Consider the following 20,335-nt stretch of genomic DNA (forward strand, 5'->3'; position numbering starts at 1 on the left):
CAGCAGGTGCGCCAGCCGGCTATCGATTTGTGGGGTCCCTTCGTCCGCTTCCACTCCTGTAGTGGCCGCTTGTGCAGTTGCATTGAGGGTGCGCATCCATTCGTCGATGTTGTCAATGCGCTTGGGCAGAGCATCGAGTTTCTGCCTGTAATTGGTCCAGTCTGTCATCGTTTGCTTGCGGGGAGTCGGCGCTGTGCTGCGCAGTGGCACCGTAATCTCGACGACGCAGTGGTCACTGCCCAGTGTCTCGCCCGTGTTCCGCCAGCGAGCCGCGGCAGCGTTGCAGAATGCCAAATCTGGATTGGTGTTGCGTTGCGTGGATGTGCCGTGTCTTGTATGTGTCGATGGGTCGTTCAGTAGTTGATATTCTGTGTCTAGGGCCTCTTTGTAAAGGCTGTGACCCTTGGCTGTGGATTTCGGGTATCGCCACGCCGCGTGCGGTGCGTTGAAGTCTCCGCACACGATCGCCGTGTTGTCCTTTGCCAATTGCTTGACCTTGTGCATTATGGTTCGGAAACATTGCTTTGATTGTTTCGGGTTGCTATATGTGTTCACGATGAAGACGCTCTCCTTTTGCTTGTGGTCCGTGACGACTTCGATAGCCAGATGTTCGATGGCGCTGTTGTGGAGCAAGTCATGTTCGATGTAAGTCATTTCTTCATCAGGGTGCTAACCCCCTGCCCTGCGCCTTTCCAAATTGTTCTTGCGCTGGGCGGGCTGGCGTAGGAGTGGTACCCCGGCAGGCCCAGGGGAGCCTCGCTGTGCGTTTCTTGCAGGAGAATGAGGCAAGCCGCCGGCTGGCTTGCCTCATGTACTGTTGCAATAGTGCCTTCTTTCCGCGCAGGCCATTCGCATTCCATTGCCACACAACGAGCTCCCGCGTTAGCGTTGTTCGGGCCATGAGGGGCGGCATTCACTGGGGTGATATTGGGGTCCCTCGCTGGGTCGTTGCATGACGTGTTGTATGTTAATATCCGTTCTATGTTGGTCATGCGGACGGTGATGTCCGCTGTCGCCGCCTCCAGTGCTGCCAGTCTTCTATTGGTTGATTCTCGGCCATTTTGGGCTTGTTCTTCAAATCTGTCCATGCGCTCTTCCAATTTTTGGTGGCGTCTTTCGATCGCCCTTGTTACTGTAGCTCCACTCTTTGCCTTGGGTTCGGGTTCTTCGGCTGTGTTTGCACCTGTGTTGCCTCCTCGGGTAGTTCTACAGCTTGTGGTCCTGTGGCGTGTGTATGTGTCGGTTCGTGTGTCTGCATTTGTTCCAGGTCTTGCTCTTGCGCTTGCGCTTGTTTGTGCGCTTGCCCTCGCGCTGACAGTGGCGTCCGCGCTGGGTCCTGGTGTTGGTCAGCAAGGAGCATGTCTAGCTTCTTGCTCACCTCCTGCAGGCCCCGGTCTTGCTCTGCGAGTTGCGCTTTTTGGCGCGCGTTTTCAATGCGGAGTTGGATCATCTTTGGGGTTGGCTGCATTGGGTTGCCCTTGGGTTGCTGCGGGTTGGCTTCTCGCGTCGGATGCGATCCAGCCCCGTCGGCCCACGCCGCGCCCCCTCCCGGGCCAGGCTTGTTTTGATCTCCGCTGCGATGCGCCGCGCCGCCACCCGCCCAGGTGCCGCCAGCTGCCGCCCTGTTGACGTCAGCGTTCTTGTGCGTCATCCGTTTCACGCTGTGTTTGCACTGCTGCAGCGGCGGAAATTCAGCTAGGCCCAATGGCGGCTGCTGCGGAGGCGCAATCTTCGGCCAGCTCGACTACGCCCTTTCGCTTGGTATGCAAAGGGAGAGCTGGGGGCTGCGGTTAGTTGGCGTCTGCGAGAGGGCGCGTAGTAAGCGCCAAGATTTCGGTTGCCCTGCCGCTCCCTTCAGGGCGCTTAAGACCCCCTCCAAGATTCTCCTTCTGGTCTGCTTGGAGTAGCGGCGGAGTACGGCGTCCAGGCGATTGTAGAGTGTCCAGTCTGCTGCGGAGTCGCTTCGTATGGCGTGGCGCTGCGCCTGTTGAGCAGAAAACTCGGATCATTCAGACCTTCACCCAAACACCCCTAATGGGCACTCGACTACTACATATATGGGTGCCCGTCACAGTCTCATTTAGAGATGGAAGAGACAAAAGCATAATCGGAAACTCAAACTGCGTGTTGCCGCCCTGACAATGCAGGTGATGACATGAGCGGAAATGCAGAAATCTTGCTGAGTAAATGTGACAACGTCATGGAACTATTTGTACATTGAAACATTGAGTCGCCAACCCTACTTAATCTATGTATCAAAAAGGGAAGAGAGAAACGGACAAGGTGCCAAAGCGGACCTTTATCAACATCCGGGAAGAAAGAAGACCTATTTCAAGAACTCGGGTCATGTACATTACCAGCGCGCCTACTGTTTACCCACCGTGCTACGAGGGATCAGCCGGTTCTCCCCTCAACTGGATAATATCCGAGGCTGAGTTGCAAGCCACCCCACAGCAGACTACGAAAAAATACACCAGGTATGGACCCTAAAGAACCTCGACCACAACTTATTCGCGTAACTGGAAGACTACGTGAACACGTGCTGGGAACGAGGTTTCCGTGCCTAAATGCACGCCGTGGAAAGAAAGCGAAGGCAGTCTGATTACAAAACCAGGCAAGTAACGTAGTATAAGCACCGTACAATCCATCTGTCTCACATCATGCACAGGAACACTTATGGGGCACATTGCCTTAACTAGTTTGCAAGGATACCTGGATAAAACAGATGGTATACGCCATACCGTGTACGGCTTCAGGTCACACTTTTAGACGCAGAACATACCGTCCTCCAAATAAAGATGTCTTAAAAAAATCGCGCTAATCCACCATGTGAATTTGGTAGGAAAGCAAAGCTGTAAACGTCACCCAAAACGAATACCCACGCGATGTCACTTAAATTTACTCACGTCGCTCTACAAATAGTCAAACCAGGGAGAAGTGAAATGCATATAAATGCACTCTTTATTACTTAAAATATACATTCTTGGTAAGGTTAAGTAAATGCATGATGCATGAACGTTGGTTCCTTGAGTTGTTTTGCTGTAGCACATGAGTGGAAACTCTTTCTTTATAAAATAAAAGAAGCTCAAACCCCGTGTTAAACGATCTCACTTCGTCTCTGTCGCCGCGGACGGAGGCGGCGAGACGGGTGGCAGAGACGGCGAAGGATAAGGAGTAGGAGGAAATGCTTCAGATTTCTGAAAGGCCCAGAGTACGGCCCAGTGGAGTGGTTCCTTCCCTTCTTCACTCAAGCCTATATGCAGTCCGCGGCGCCCGTGCTCTGTCCACCAGCTGAAGCTGGGCAGGCAGTGAGGGGCTCAACAGCAGCATCTCCCATTGCGTTTGTTGGGTACGCAAAGAGAGGAGGGTACTCGCGGCTAAAGTCGCACACCCCGATTATGTGGCGGAGTGTTCCTACTTCTGAGCAAACTTCGCAGTCAGCGTCGTAGCCATTCGGGTGAATTAAGAGACGCGTCTGGTGTGGGAAGGAACCAGATTGTATGAGCCGTTGGGTAGTTTATTGTTCTCTGGAAAGCAAACGGTAAGGCGAAGGTAAGGTCTGTCTCTGAAGGCGGTAATGCTGGGTTATCTCACTGAACGGGACGAGCGGGTTACAGTCCTCGTGCAGCTCCATCACACGGGGGGTAAGAGCGCAGGCTTGTTGGCGGGCGCGTTAGTTGCCCCCATGGAAGCGCGAGCGTGTGTCCAGATGAGCTGAATAGGACCATTTCGGGAGTGGTTTTTTAGCACACGTAGTGCAGGTTGAGACACCCAACACGGCTGGTAAATCCGGTAGGCTTGGGAATCGGTGACTACCAGTGAGAGGCAGCTAAGGCGATGGCTGCCTCTTGCTGCCGTCATGTCTTGGGCCTTGAGTGAGACACACGCAAGAAGGTTGGTTCTAGAGGTAGCCACGATGATGACCTTCTGCTGCCGTCGATGTTGGAAACGTCTGTGTAGATAACTGCATGATCCCCACCGAGGGTGGTATTGAGCGCTTGAGCGCGTGCTTGTCGGCGACCCTCGTCCTGTGAGGGGTTCATGTTTCTAAGCAAATGGAGCACCTTTAGTTCCTGTCACCAAACGTCCGGGAGTACATCAAGCGGAGTGACATCCTGTGCTGCCCAGCCAGTCTGGTGAAGGATGTGGCGATGCACCGCAGTTCTTCTCAATCGGAGCTTCTGGTTAGAAATATGGCCCTCTATCAGCTGTTCTACCGTGTTGTGGAGCCCCGTGCTAAGCAGCTTCTCTGTGGACGCCCTCAGGGAAAGACCAATGGCCTGCTCAACCGCATTTCTAATCATCTCGCTTCTTGGTGGCAACTCGCCTGATCAGTTGTATGATTTAATTTATCCTGTTTTTGAGGCACTGCAAGGATACGTTACGCTTGGTGTTGGCCTGGAAATGTAGGCCTAGGATCCGGATGCTGGGGCTTGGAGTGATGGCCTGGCCATCAAGGAGTATTTGAATGTGTTCCTTGATGTGTATTTTGGCGTGAGGGCGGACGACAAGGCTCTGCGACTTTTACGTGAACAGTGAATCCACATGCTTTATCACATTGGCGTACTAGAACTGAGATACCATGCATTGGTGTGAGCTTCCTTTAATTTTTATTATTCCCAGCGCATGCGTAAGGTGCGCACACTGCCGCTACACATGCCGTGGGCGTAGCGCACACTAGCGCGCGGCGTCGCGTGACACTATCACGTGGCACTCAGCGAGGATGCAGGGGATAAAGCCGTAGATGTGCTTGGTGAATGCATCACCTGTCTCTTTAGTCTCCGCGCGGGCTCGTAGCTAAATTGGTAACACAACAGGCTCTCGCTTTGTTTTTCCGTTAGTTCCAAATTCGATTCGGGGGGGGGGGCAGTAAATTCTTTTGTTTGTTCGCGGGAGTTTTCTGGTGACACCAACGGTCGCGAAAGAACGCTTGTGGGGTATAGGTAAAAAGCTTTGCTTTAAAATGCAAATAGACAAACACCACGGCCCATCCTAGCACTTGACGAGAACAGGCCTTTGTTAATATCCGTCATGCCGCTGTAATAAACCCTCCAGCACCGGAATTTGGATTTTGATCATAAATTGCTTTTACACAGGTTTTCATACAGTCGTGGACATCACAAGCGTAGAATAAAAAGTGAGCTGGTGGTGCAAGTATGCAATAATTTAGAGGCATGTAGCTAACTAGGTAATATGGCAAATGAAGTTTTCTTTTCATTCGAAAGAAAATTTTTGTTTCCCTAAAGGCTTCAGCATCCTGAGCGTACATGAAGAAATAAAGCTGGTTGTGCTAGTATCTACATATTTATGGACACTTGGACAAACCAGGGTTTTAGTTCCTTTACCCACCCGTCGTCATGCTCGGTGTCCACTGGCACTTCTGTTTCGTAGCGTCCAGCTCCACGAGAAGGCAACAATGGTGATGTCTATCGCAGTAGGTATCCGTAAGAACTCTTTCCCAGAAAACAAAAAATTTGGTTTAAGTTTCAAGCTTATAGAGAATATTAGTGTGGTGTCTTCAGATGATGACCCACGGCCGAAAGGGGTAGGCGACCTGGTCACAATCGCATACGGTAAACGGATGCACGCGTATATCTGAGACTTACTAACGGGGTGTAAAGCAACAATTAGGATTCGGGACGTGGTATCACAATCCATGACTATTGGCATCAACGTCACTGCTCAGGGGGCAATGCTTGTTCCGGTTCTGTTCAATACTGCTTTCATTGACTACTGTGATTTCTGGGCCGAATAATAGATCTCCAACACGAACTCTATGCTGAGAACATCACGCTGTGGACTGCCAAGGAATGCATGATTGAGATTCATGGCATATTGCAACAGTCCCTATACATAGTCCACGCACACGCTGCCAGGTGAAGGTTGAGGTTCCCCACAAACATCTGAGCTCCTGCTAGTTAGAAGAGGTCCGAGATTTAATAAATTCTCTGAAGGACCATTGAAATTGAGTGAGATGGTGTCACTATCCGGCACCCCCCTTCCGTAAAAATCTTGGGTATGACTTCCCAGAAGACCGCAGCAATTCGCAAAACTACAAAAAGTAGACCCTCCAACCACCCAGATCACCCGCAAGCTCTGCAGAACGAGCAGACCGCACGGAATTAAAGAGCATGACACGTTACGGCTTGTGCGATCCTCCTCCGCATTGCGTATGTCGCTATATACGCCGTGCTGCAGCCAACAGAAAGCAATAAGCTATACACGCTAATCTGGAAGGCGCTCAGGGGACCCCTCGCTCTACCGATGAGCACGTAAAGAGATAAGTACTCTCGCTAGGACTCTGCAGTTTCGTGGAGGAGCTCATCGTGGCTCATCTGCCGCCTTTACCGGTCAGAAATTCCTCCTTGGACTTGGCCACTTATTCCGCAACAGTTATGACCTATGATAGGAGACATGCCCAGCAACATCCGATACAAAATACGAGTGGCAGCAATTCCCATTAACATGCATCTGCGGTATCCCGAGGGCAGAAGAGGAGCCCGAGCCCTATGTAGGTGCTACAACGAATGTCAACCACCCTTGAAAACGCCCTAGCGAGTCTGACACTCCGACACACGACAACGTCGAAATCAGAAGAAACGGCGATAGCACCGGTCATGGCGCATAACGACGCAACTACCATACTCACATATTTCAAAGGGGCGTCCAGATCTTCCACGATTGGAAGACAGCACTGGAGCTGCTCCGGCAATGGCCACCCAGGCGAACAGTCACAATTGTTTCGAAACCCGGTCACCCCGTTCTCCGTGGGAACATCGTCGCACATACAAGTGTTAGCTGGCGGGGCCCCAGGGGACGACCAGCAGAGGTGAATGAACCGCTACGTACAGATCAGGCAATCAGCCAACTCTTTCGGATCTGCCGTGAGGTGTACCCATCAGGCCACCATTACCTCACGAAAGAGCAAGAAACAATGCTCAGACAGATATAAAGAAACACGTTTCCTCCTCCCACCCGCTGACATGCTGTTTTTCCCGTTCTTTCAATGTTCACGTGTCCCCACCATGTAGTGCCTTCTACATTTTGCCACATTATGCGGGACCACCAACGGAACAAAGCAACTGAAACTATCCCCAACTCTAGCTACCAGAAGTGGCCGGAAAAGAGAGAAAGAGAGAGAGAAGCTCTTTATTAAAGGAGGAAAGGCAGAGAGGTTTGCCAACATGCGTACGTCGACATGATACTCTGCAGGAAGGGGAACAGGGAAAAGACAGATGAGTAGTAAAAAGAGTAGTAGGTGAAAGAGGGGAAAAAAAAGAGAGGGTCATATAAACGGACACGCGGCGTAGCATAGAGTGACCGCTTAAGGGGGGCTATAAAGTCTCGGTGACGAGAATATCTTCAAGATACCCAAATAACGCATCTAGGACTTTTCCTTGAGATGACGGAGAATGCCATGGTCCAAGAGAGAGAGCAGCCCAGCTTTCGCCTTGAAGACCAGCTGTGGTTAATGCTTCGGGCAACGACGGCAGCCAGATATTTCAGCGCGGAATGCTGCTTAAATAAAAGTATATTCTTCCTTTCCTCCTGCGCCTCCACCTCAGAAGATGGCGTTTCTTGATAGGAGAAAAAGGATGATAAGCGAGTCTTGTAAGCGCTTTTATCCTTCAAGCTGCCATGATGGCAACCCAGATGTGTTTCAGAATGGTCAACACTTACAGAGGGCTTTTTGTTTGTTACTTGAGGCTTTTCTTTGTCGCCAATTGGACTAAAAGCCGTTGCGTAGTTAAACCCGACCACCCTCTCATCACCTCTCGTTCCTTGAGAACGCTTCGATAGGTGTTAGGGATTTACAGGTAAGGGCTTCTGCGACGTCATGTTCATGATATGTACAGGCGCTTAGTAGACTCAAATTATAAGAGGTGCTAAAAGCGTCTTACTCAAAGCGAAGTCGCTATCTGCGTATCTCAGGCCCTTCAGAAGGGCATGATAACACGATAGAACCAGGCAAGAGCCAAGTCCGGAACCGGGCGAAATGCGTTTCGGCAAGGACATATGCACAGAGCGATAAGAGGCGACAGTCAATCATCATATCGCTTTAGATAAAAGGGCTTGAGGTCTCACATGTCTCGTCGGCGGCATTAGGAAACACGACTGGCTTCGGTAACAATTTAGGAAGAAGTGCCGACAAGCTAAGCACGCTGAGGCTCCCATTTTTCTGCGAAAGAAGACGATTGATCGACGTGAAAGATGGCAGACATACGCTACTGGGCGTGGATAGTAGCCTTAGTCCCTTGCGTCTTCTACAGCATATGCTGGTGGGTAATCAGGTGAGTGCATAATTAGCGTTTCTCAGCGGCAAAATGAAATACTTTTTGAGGCGCATCCGAAGCTGCGATGATTTTCCTTTGTAGTACTCCCGCGTGTTGGAGGGTGTCGCCAGGACAGGAGTCACAACAATGCGGAAACCCACTTTTGTCGTGCTACTTCTGTCATTTTGTGGACATCACGTCTATTTCAAAGATCTCCAAAGGATGCTCCACTTTGGTCACGGAGCTGGGCTGCCGGGATTAACATTTTTTAGAATGGTGCACGTGAACGAGCCAAAATTAATGCACCCCTGAAGTGACAAGATTGAGCAACCGTCGCTATTCACGCAGATTTGACTTCCGTTTACATTGGTAGAGAATGGATGTTTGGGCTGTTTGAAAATACTGTTCTGAAATATTCGAAGTAAAGAACGGAGGTGTAAACATCAAGAGGCACATCCTGATATTGTCCTGCCCCATAGCTCTCCCATTTGTTATTCACAAAAAAATCAAATTATACCAGTTCATATTTGCTTGCTAGCTTTCGTCCCAATTTAGGCAAACTTTTTGGTGATGGTACAGGTGGTTATTGAACGGCGTAAAGAGATATACGCAGTGGCTCCTCCCAGAATTCTACATCCCGTACAGTACTTATTTTCTTTGCAAAAATTTGCATCCTAATATTTCTCCCTACGATAGTGCAATAACGGAAGTGTGAACCGTATCTCAGATCGCATTTTAATTGGCCTATAAAAGAAGATTATCTTTTTTCCGGTTCATTGTACTGGCATGAAGAAACAAAAACCGAGTCGTTCCTTCCAGCATCGCAGAGTTTTTTCTTGAGTTCCATTCGACCGAATCGTTAACCATCACCATCGGTGAAATGGAGAAAGCGCGAGGGAGAGTTGCGAGGAGGCAAGGAGCCCACGAGCAGAGTGCGCGCCTCAGCAAAGAAATCTGGTTAAGAAGGCCCCGGGAATCGAGCCCTGGACCTTTACATTGGGAAACCGGCTACCCACTCATTCAGACACATCAGAGGCCCGAGGGGTACATGGTTAGCTGTGGTGGGCAACTATAACTTGTTAAGCAAATTGGAAAGAAAAAAGGTGTGTTGGCACGCAGTGCGCACCACATGCAAGAAAAAAACGCCAGATAATAATTAACACAACTATTACTGCCAAATAGGATGATTTTGAAGCGGAACAAATAAATAAACGTAACAGCAAATTTAGGCAACCATAGCGGGTAAAAGTCATTTCGTCTGGCCTTCTTAAGCCGCCTTAGTACAACGCGGGAAGGCCTTGTATAATAAATTTGAAATCATTCTGGGCAACAGGGCGAAAAAAGACTTGGACGAAGGGAACGGACAGGACAGCGCTTGTCCAGTCCATTCCCTTAGTCCACGTCTTTTTTTGCGCTGTTGCCCGGAATGACGCCATACCAACTTGCCCAGTTCACCACTGTATAAATTTGAAAGATTGGACAAAAAAAAATGAAACAAAAGAACGGCAACCTATCGCCCCAAATTAAGCCCAACCGAAAAGACTTAGAACACCGCCGCCGTAGGAAATAAAAATAGCGGAACAACGCTTCCCGTAGTCGGAGTCGACACGGGGCCCTCGCGTTATGAAACCGGCGTATATTCGAGTGCGCCCTAAATTATTTCTTTTTCTTTCGTGGAATTCAATTGAAATAGACAAAAACATATATGAAAGATGAATTTATAAATCTTGGCACATAATATATGGGGTCAAAGAGTAATTGAAAATTCGGTGATTGAAACAATGGCAACAGTTCCAGCTAGTACAGAACAGTGATACACACTGGTTGAAAAGATGGTAGCAATAAGGTATGTAAAAAGTTGTTATTTTCGTCATAGTAGCCTTTTAGTTTACCTAATGTTTGACTAAAGTGCAGTTTGGAAGATATTATCGTCTCAGCGTTTCTGTCTAACATGCGTGTTTTCGATAAGCTGCGTAGAGCGATCAGAAAAAAACTGGTCACAAGGCACTTTATCGCATCGAGTTACAAAGGTGTCGCACACTGTGGGGTGTTAATTAAAGTATTTTAGGAGTGTCCTTTGTAGGCTGTAGCATCGAATTCGAGGCACACGAAAAATCCTTTGGGTTACTAGCGCGGCCGGTGGTATGAGCTTTGCCTGAGTTGCATTAAATGTTGGGTCCTAACTTTATCGGTTGGATTTTGGACGATGGTGGATTGCGGACTCTAATTTAATTGACTTTGCATGCAGAAAGCTTGAATGTTTAGCCATTTTAACCAGCATCTTCGGTGTTTACTCAGTCTTAATATCTTAAGTGCGAAGGTGGCAGAATGTTTTGTTCTTATCTACGTGTCTGAAAACAGCCGAAATATTTGGACCAAATAGTACGTTCAGGTTTCCGCCTTGAGTTTTCACTTGCTCTACGTGCAGAAAAGTAGTAGAAAAGACTTGTGGGATCAAGACGCCTATACAGTGATGTCCAGAGCTTTTGGTACTCGCGTGAAATGAAATGTATGGCCTGAAGAGTAATATTTTGGTTGAAAGATATATGCCAGACATGTTTTCATGTTATTTTTGCACTTCAGACAAGCAATGCATGAAGAACTGTTCATCGGGGGAACGCTTTGCTAGTATAAGTCACATGGAGCAGAGGCCTATTCGAAGGAAACATGCCAGATTTTTTTTTAGGAACAAGGCAGCCATCTCCGTTCATTGTGTTGGAGAATTTGGTATGACCTACCTCATTTCTATTTTGTGGCCAGGAATCAATTGTGAAAAAATGGTTGGTAGTGAGCGCTAGTTTTGTCCGCTCTTTTTCGTCTCGGTATTAGTGCATCGTCGTTTTCGTTTAAAACATTTAAAGCGTTCATCACCCCAACAATTCAAACTCTCAAGAAAACGCTCCTTAGTTGACCATGAACACCCGGTTATTTAAACGCCTTTACAAAACCCTAAAAAAATCTCAATCGCCTTGATCGCGTGCGGCGCAATATCGATAAATATGAAACAATTTTGCAAACACCGACCGAAATTAATGTTGTTAAGCTTCACTTATGCTGTTGGTTTTTCTAGTGCTGATGTTACTGTAACAGGTCCCAACAAGCAACGAGACGCGTTCTCCACACTTGGAATTTACTCAATGCGATGTCAAGAAATAAAGCATAAAACCAATCGCACAATGCAGCATTAGGAAAGCTTAGGAGCTGCTACTTCTATTAAAAACGACGGAAAAGGAAACAAAATCTACGCAATGTTTTGCCAGGAATTGTGGCACAAAAATCTAGAATCGTTGACAACATACCGAACGAGTTTGTGAAACAATATGCCGAATAGTGTAGCCATTACCTTGATATTATATGCAGAAAACCTCTTGAGACTCCGCAGTAAACAGACGATTGGAAAATGGTCGAAGTTCACTAATTCATAAATACCGCGATTACACACCGTCTAATTTCCGACCAATTTGCCTCAACTACACAAGTTGCAAAATCAGAGGACGCATTATATTGAAACACTTCACGTTCTTTAAAGAAAACGAAAACATTTTTACCATCACCCCGCTAGCTGCGATGGCCCACGATCTCGCGCTAGCCATCAACTACCGTGGTCAAACAGACAATGTCCGTTTAGACTTCACAAAAGCACTCGACCATGTATCCCACACCAAGCTATTCTCGAAACTGAGGGCCACTGTCACGGAGGGACAAGTTTTAGCATGGACCAAAAGTTTTCTATGCCAGTGGTTGCAGTACACTTTTTGCGACCAAGCACCATCCAACGCAGTTTTCGTCACCTCAGGTGTCTCCTAAGGATCCGTTTTAGGTCCTCTCCTGTTAGTCATTTTTATTTATTTACAAATGCTGATGTCTCACAGTTGGAGGCATGGCAGCAGTGGGTTCATAACAGTGAATACACACTAAACTCGTCAATGACCTCATCGGCAACGTAGCCTCTCACACTAAACGTTTTGCAGATGACTGCATCATATAAAAAGAAACTGCAATCCGAAATACTAAGACATTCTGAATAGTTGATAGGAAAAAAAATTACGGAATGGTGCGATACCAGGCCAATGTCCATTACCAAATTAAGTTCAGATGACAATCACAGCAAAAAGAATCTCTGCTACTTCCACTGCATTCTTGAAGGTAGTGTCCGAACTGAAGTCAACCAGCACACATATTTGGGCGTGTCTCTAACATCAAGCCGTCATGTGGATAAACACATCGACATCGCCACTTCGTATTCTCTGACCCAAATATTTCTTTTTAGACGACGCTTGCGTCTCGCATGGTGGTATACCAAGTTGCTAGCCTACACCACGTCCGCGGGCCAATTCCGGAACATGCCAATATTGTATGGTTGCCACACACGATGGCTAAGAAATGAAATATAAAGTGTCAAAACAAAATACATGAGGTTCACCTACGACAAATAAAGACTTGTCCTTAAAATAGTTTGCGCGGGTATTCCAACGCTATCTGCCATAGCTAATCTTAACAACGCATGGGTTCGAGCTGGTTGGTAATTCATGATAAGTCTTTCAAGCGCCAAATAATGACAGAAGACGTAAAAATAAAGACATGCGCTTTACGTAATTTACAACCGTGGTCTAAGTATGTGGCGCTTGGAACTCTTATATTGGAGCAAATTTGGCGCGCTTTAAATTCCTACACCTGTTAATTCACACTCGGTTGAAAATGAACTCTTCTAAATATTTATCAGTTTCCAAATCTCGCACTCACGCCACAAACACTCGTACACACTAGCAGAGTATTGTTTCCTAAAGCTAGATTTGAATACCCTGTTTTTCCATTTGCAGTACAAGAATGAAACAAACCGGACCCATATATAACTGCCACAACTTGCTCAACTTTCTATAAATTGCTGGTTAATATCCCAACCGATCAAATTGGCTAACCTTAAACACGTTTAGGGCATTTCAGGCCTCTACTCATTACACACTAGTTATTTTAGTTTAAAAGTGCCTTCGTTTTCAACGTGGCATGCCTGGCAATGGTATTCTTGTTTGTTTTGTTTCATTTTGATCGTGCATTTCCGTGGTCAACCCAGTAACTAGATTACGCGGGTTTGTGTGCAGAGTAATCAAACGGAGCTGCTTGGTAATTGCAAACGTGTGGCACCTTTTAATGTACAGTTTTCCTCTTGTTTGGTTTTCTTGGACAGGGTCAGGCCCAAGATGTCCTTCTCTCTTGAACTGCTTTAATGCCCACCTGCTACTGTCTCACTAGAGACTGGCAGTATGGAAAATAAATAAACAAAATACATAAATACATACATTTTCCGTCGTAAACCAATACACCATCTTTTAACCCAACATGAAATATGCGTAGCACTTCTACTTAAGCAATGGAGTGAAAAAGCTGGTTTTGGTTTATTATATACTTTGTTTCTCAACGTTAGACTTGGCGCATTCTTCTCCGTCCTGAAAATATATTTCAATTTAGCAAAGACATAGAAAAAAATACGCGAAACGCCAAATAATTTGAGCTTGAGTGTGAAAAAACGCGATTTGTAGCTGCAATCATTATATTGTTGCAACCCGACAATTTCCACGCCAAATTCCGGCTACGAAGCTGGTATAGTAACGGAAATATAGTCACGGCGTTTGAAATGTTGCAAAGCCAATTTTTTTACGACCAAAAAACAATACCTTGGGAGTCCGACCTCAGCGCAATAACGATAACTTTTAATGGCACATAAACTGCTCGTATTTACAATTGCCGTCACGTGGTATTCTTGCGATTTGTAACAATAACGTACCAGCCTCTTTTTCTGTGCAGAAAGCGTCGAGAATGCTTCGATGCATTTAAGGACACCGGAATACCTGGACCACCGATTCAAAGCCTCATCAGAGGAAATGCAGACTCCTTTTGGAAGCCGGTGCGTGAACGAAGACGTTTCTGTTCGCTAAGTATTTTTATGCGTCGTATAAATTTGTTATGGCAACCACAGCCCATACGTATTTCTTTTGTGAAAACGGTGTCAAGCAAAAACATTCTGTTTCGACCGCAATTTAAGAATGTCGTACAATGTTTGAATAGCGCTCCAAAGAACAGCATATTTGCATAAAATCGTATATTTGGTTGAAAACTTGACGTCATGCTGAATCATGATAACTATTCATCCTTCCAGACACAGATCGACAGTTTACAGCAATGGCTAAACAGATACGGCGATGTCTTCGGGTGAGTTAGCTAGGCTTTCTGGGTTATTAAGTAAAGAAAACAGTGTTTGGGCAGTTATTACTGCCTACGCAGTTTCGATGCGAAAGAATTAAAGCTTCATTCAGGACACCTATGACAGATATGTGCACTACTGCACCGAGTTAGAGCTCCTGAGCATGTGTAAGATGTTATCTTTGGGGTAGCACCAAGTACTTAGCGCTGGGCTCTCTTCGCTTATCCGACGCAGCAAAATGCGGAACATTTTACGTACAAGCACCGTTACATAGATGTGCATAATTTTTTATTGTTGCTTCTGAAACCTTTAGTATAATGTCTTCTGGTGATCATGGTAATGCGCGGAGAACCATGAGCGTACCTTCCACTATTTTTTCAGCTAATCGTATGAAATTTTGCTCATTGTATAACACATTCTTCAATATCAAATTTCGAAGTTCATCATTTATAAGGATTTCCTAAGCTTTGTTCGCGCACTGTTGCCTCCAAAACTTTACAAAACATAGGCAATCTAGTTTTTATCACCATATTATCTGCTGATGCTCAGAAATGCAACTGCTTGTCCTGGGGTCCAGGCCTCACTGGGTTTGGTGGCAACATTTTGGCAGATGAAAGGGTGGTTTTCGCTGCTTCATGAACTTGTACTACCATAAACTTAAAAAACATTTCGCGCCATATTTACCGCTGACTGGAGGTGGCGCAAAGCCCTGCCAACTATGCTGAATCACTACATGGCGCAACAGTTCTCCTAGGTAGAATAAATCGTATATAGTAAACGAAAGTGGCGTGTGATCGTTTGTTCACTTTCCACAACCTTCCACATTTATACGAAGCCGTTTCTGTACATTCGTTGTGTTTTTCTTTTCTCTTTAGATAAAAATACTTCCCTTTGGCAGTGCTGTTACTGTGCACAGAGGATAGAGGCGGCACACGGTGTAATAAAAGTTTCATTATGGTAGAAACAATTTTATTGTTTAATTTAACCAGTTCAAGTAACTAAGCAGAATGAAGGACGAAACGGGCATCACTCTTGTGCATTCACGGTAATCTAGTTAAAATTCTGTAGGCTTTTGTTTATATTTAGGTTATCTTTATGTATTTCAGTGTTACCACATGGCCCTCGCATTGAAAGGAAGGCATTGTATCTTTCTTCCCTTCCGATATACTTACAGCTTCTTTTTGGGCACCGTTCCCATCGTTGTTGTGAAGGACCTGGATATGATAAAGGAAATTTTCGCCAAGGACTTCAGCAACTTTGACGCGCGGGGAGTGAGTACTACTTCTCATCCTTCAATTATCTACAAACGTGAGCTGCCTGTTTTCCAGAACGATGGGAAACGAATCGGGGTTACAGGTTTGTATGCCTTTCAACGCTGCCGCTTTACTGATGGACCTGCAGAAAATAAGAAAACGCGTCATCTTATGTTGTTTAACCCCCTGCTGTTGTCGGTAAATGAGAACATTCTCTCTCTCCTTCGAACTACATTATTTTTCTGCGTAACTTTCCTTAATCTTGTCATACTGCGGCACTTTACGGTGTACTTTATATAAGTACCAAAGTAATCAGTAAAGCCAGTGTTTTATACAGATCACTTCTAAAAACCTTTCAGGGTGTATTGCAGGGAAGTTGTCAAGGGTAGAAAAACTGATTATGCACTATGAGTGCTGCTGAGAAGCAACCGTCAGAAAACGTTGCTCGTATAGTAAAGTGAAAAACAAAAGCAGGGGGCGTGGTAAAGTGGACGAGGTGCTCATTCATAAAACTACGTGAAAATTTTCTTTTCGAGGGGATTGGAGAAATGTTACATTTAGCCCAGGGACGTACTAACAGGGAGATTAAAAAAATTGCGTCCTTTTGCGTTGAATCAAATAAAGTGAGAACGACCTCGTACAAAGCTGCGGGCGCTGCCGAGATTTGAGAGTGCATTTCCGCCCTCGTGCAAACTCTAAATCAGCATCTTGGCGGCACTCGCGTTGAAAAGTCGGGGTTTCAGACTCGGGTGATTCACAAAGGACAGTGTTGGGTGGGGGTAAAAGCAGGGTTTCAGATTTCTCTTATAATCAGATGACAAGATCCACTGTCGTTCGCACCCCCCGCAATACAATTCGTGATATAGAGCGGAAGTGAGCTCATTATTTTGAGCGAGATGTCACGTTGGAGCGCGTGTTTACTGTAACAGGGTAAAAAATCTAAATAATAAACCGAGATTACCCAGCGCGTCCTGGTGAGAGAGAATCCGCGAAGACTTACTCCGTCGGCCAATCCAAAAGCTTCGAAGTGTATTCGAGACAGATCTGAACTGTAGGCGTGAGATTAGCCCTGATTGTGAAAGGAGTTGTGCTTTACGGCTCTTATATTTCATGAACATGGGTCATTGGACCAAATCTTGTGAGGATGTGGGGAATGTCATTGGCTAATTATTTATTGAATGCCAAGCTTTACGAATTGGCGCAACGTACGTATGTTGAATGCTCGCGTATACAGACAGAGACCCACGATGTTCGTGCAAAATCAGACCATTTAGGCTGGTCCTTTGCCTGAAGTAGGAAAATTATTGTGCTCCCGCTGTCGCCATCTCCACCAAGCATGATCTGCAACATAGTTTTGGAAATCCCCTAATTACTGGTATGTCGGAGGCGATGCACCTTTAATGTAGGAGTAAATGGCGACAGATGGCTACCATGAATCTCTCTCCTAACGCCGTCTATTGAGTAGGAATCGCGAAACACCAGTGAAATGCACTTGCTACTATACGTGTCTCTAAACCCATGGTGAGCTGCGACTTCAACGTAGGCCATCTTAGACTCCGGCCTTCTTAACTGTGTTAGAGTGGGAATGGGGTTCCAAGGACTGATATATTTAGTGGGCATCGGTTAAGAAGGCTTGCTATTGTTTCTCATTTATGGATCGAAATCCCCAAGTGACATCATAAACATTGTCTCCCTGGAAAAAAGTACTTATCAATATAAGAGTCACGGCTTGTCGCCTATAATACATTGTTTGCAAGGGTGGCTTTGTACTGCTGAAATTATTTGAAAATCAAACTGAACAATCGCTGATGACGCTGTTAATTGTATTACCAGCAGACTTCACGCTCTGGCGATTGGAACAAGAGAAACGTTAGTGCTAGGTCGAACGGTGTTTGAAGGCCCTGAAGTACTCGAAACAAACGTAATCAAAATGAGAATGACCACCTACTCATACCGTGCGTGCAAGATGCATAAAAATGCACTTCAATTCCTAATTTACGAAATAGAAAGATGACCGGCCAGATAAAAAATTGTGTATTGAAAAACAGCACAACCACAGTTCAAATGCAGCAATGATCATTTCTGAGTTTGCCCTACGATTTGTGCTGTGTCCAGTACCGCTGTCTACTAATGATTGTCTTCAACGTATCGCACACTTTACTCAGCCCTGCGTATTGCTTATCTGTGCTCAATCTATTAGAAACAAGGCCAACACATTGTCGCCCAGAGCCATCAGTGTCAACCAAATCCGCCGCTGGTGGGTTGAAGGAAGCTTCGCGTGATTGAAAACCTGTTCTGTTTCGCTATTAAGTGCAACAAGAGATGTCCTATTCACTGGCGGCACATTATTGTCTGCATGGTCAGCAAAAGTTCCTCGGCATGTACGTTTCATATTTTCCTTGCAACGACCTGCAAGCACTGTGAAGAGAAAGTACCGTAAAACACGCCAAAGGCAAAGTACTGAAGGGAATTTGAAGACACTTTGGCCATTACTAGGGGGCGAATAAAGAGCGCTAAATAATATAATCAAAAGAATCAATAAAAAAATCAGAGGAGATTCTTCTTCAGAATAACATGAGATTTTCAAGATATGTACAATATTTTACTCTACAAACGTATTATTTGTGTACTTGTGTTGTTGTGCAAATTGCGGCCTTTGCAAATGATATAAGCTGGCAGTAATACACGACCTATCTATACGTTCTAATACAATGCCCGTAAGGCGGACATCGATGGTTGCATTTGACTTAGCGAAACTACGCACTATTTCAACCTTCCATTACTTCCTCGAAACAAACAGCCACGGATGCAGCCGCCGCTAATGGCTGCTAGTGCCGATGTAGCAACAACCCAGACGCGCGCCAACAGAGAGACGACTAGGCCTTTCGGGTAGGGATGCAGCGACAGTGCGCAGACGTTCCGTCGGCCTTCAAAGGTGGCGCTGCAACGCATATCGGTTACTGCTTTCGTGCTCCGTTAACTTCTCGCAGCTGTACACTGAACCACCTCTGTGGAGCACGCTGGGGCACATTCTTGGAAGAGTAAGGTTCCTGATGAAGCTGTGTCATTTTCTGTACGATAAATTGTTCTTTTCTGATAAGGTCGTTGATGGTGCACGAAAAAAGCAGGTCAGTGCTTACCGCAGACCTCATCCCAAACTTCCGCGCGAATAGCTTCACACCCAAGTAAGCCTATTCCATTCCCCCACATAGCGCAAAAAACTTGTTGCTTTTCAAATATTGCATAGAGCACTGACTGAAGGGTCTCTCATCTCTCTCCCAGCACATGATGCGGATGTACGAACTGCAGTCTGTCTTTTCTGAGAATGTGATGTTCAGCAAAGGGCGTGCCTGGAAGGACACGAGGAACTGCATGGCGCAGTTCTTCACGCCGGCAAAGCTGAAAATGGTACGGCCCTTCATTTCAAAGTTTTGAGACAGCCTCTAAAGTGTTCACAGCTCTAGCGTGCTCCAGAGCCCCTTGCTGAATGACCTCTTGTTTTATGATACTTCTAAAGGAAATATACAAGGTAACAAATGGTAGTGCTCCGACCGTAGTGTGGGAGGCGCACGAGCAGGCACAGTTGTCTGCAATATTGAAATCCTCTCCGAAACCGCGAGTAATGTGCAAAGAAGAGTAATTAGGCCTCCCTGACTCACTGGATTATTTCGGAAAAGTTCTGCACGTTCATGGAGTGGTCCCTGCGCGGCGCGTTTAGAGTCACTGAGAATTATCGAATTACGATTACAGTGTTTTGCTTAATTTGCCAACTAGCAAATACGGAATTTGAAATAACGTCAATTCACCTTCATCTTTCTTCATTACACAAAACATAGTGGAGGTGGACGCCAAATATGAGCGCCTGACTGACAAACAGGTCTATTTGACACTTTTTCGAAGCGGAGAAAGCCTAAGGTGCCAGTATCGATTTATCAAACGCCACTTATCTTATGCCCTCACTGTGTCCCAAATATTTCATGAAGCCGGTGTTTGAGGAGTAGCGGCAGATGAGCGAAACAATATGCCCTCGGCATTCTTGCAAGAGGCATAGCTCCCAATGAATGGCTAGGAAAATCCTATTTCAATGAAACAGACATGTTGAAGAGAGGATTGAAACTGATAAACAGTTCTGCGTGACGCTTCGTTCGAAGTTCGAAAGCGTGACTGACGACTACCGATTTCTCAAAATACGCTCAATTTGTGCCCTCACTGTGACGCAAATATTTCAGCAAGCCAGTATTTGAGGAGTGGCGGCAGATGAGTGGAACTACACGACCGCGGCTAGCGCCCTTCTCGAAAGTTTTACTTTCCCCTTGCCCGCAGGTGCTGCCTTCTTTATTCGATGCCCAGAGCCAGTTCATAGAGAAGCTAAGTGTCAACGCCGAAAACGGGGATGAACTGGAAGTCGGAAGCTACTGCGAGCAATTCACCTTCGACGTCATTTCAAAAGCAGCCTTCGGCATCGACACGGAAGTGCAGCGAAACCCGCAGAACACCCTATTCCAAACGGCCGTTGCTACAACTCCAAATCTCCTGGAAGGATTTATGTACCACGCTTGCCGTAAGTGGCTTCTTCAGCACTGTTTAAACACACTCCCTGCATGGTAATT

At 46.2% G+C, this 20,335-nt stretch overlaps 1 protein-coding gene across 2 annotated transcripts in view; it reads left to right on the top strand.

Moving 5' to 3' along the window:
* LOC144172789 (cytochrome P450 3A31-like) overlaps positions 1 to 20,335 on the top strand; it is a 78,906-nt gene that overhangs the window by 35,228 nt on the left and 23,343 nt on the right. Inside the window, exons 1-6 of one of the 2 annotated variants that reach the window (XM_077701394.1) lie at positions 8,070 to 8,291; positions 14,076 to 14,175; positions 14,428 to 14,480; positions 15,647 to 15,743; positions 19,008 to 19,133; positions 20,049 to 20,286. In XM_077701394.1, coding sequence (XP_077557520.1) covers positions 8,212 to 8,291; positions 14,076 to 14,175; positions 14,428 to 14,480; positions 15,647 to 15,743; positions 19,008 to 19,133; positions 20,049 to 20,286 — 694 coding nt within the window. In that variant the 5' untranslated portion in view covers positions 8,070 to 8,211. Of the gene's footprint in view, positions 1 to 8,069; positions 8,292 to 14,075; positions 14,176 to 14,427; positions 14,481 to 15,646; positions 15,744 to 19,007; positions 19,134 to 20,048; positions 20,287 to 20,335 lie in introns of those variants that run through there. The other variant, XM_077701393.1, reaches the window with a different exon arrangement.

This window comes from Haemaphysalis longicornis, unplaced genomic scaffold (genome assembly GCF_048455015.1).
Source record: "Haemaphysalis longicornis isolate Haplotype H1 unplaced genomic scaffold, Haemaphysalis longicornis Haplotype H1 scaffold_26, whole genome shotgun sequence".
Lineage (NCBI taxonomy): Eukaryota > Metazoa > Arthropoda > Arachnida > Ixodida > Ixodidae > Haemaphysalis > Haemaphysalis longicornis.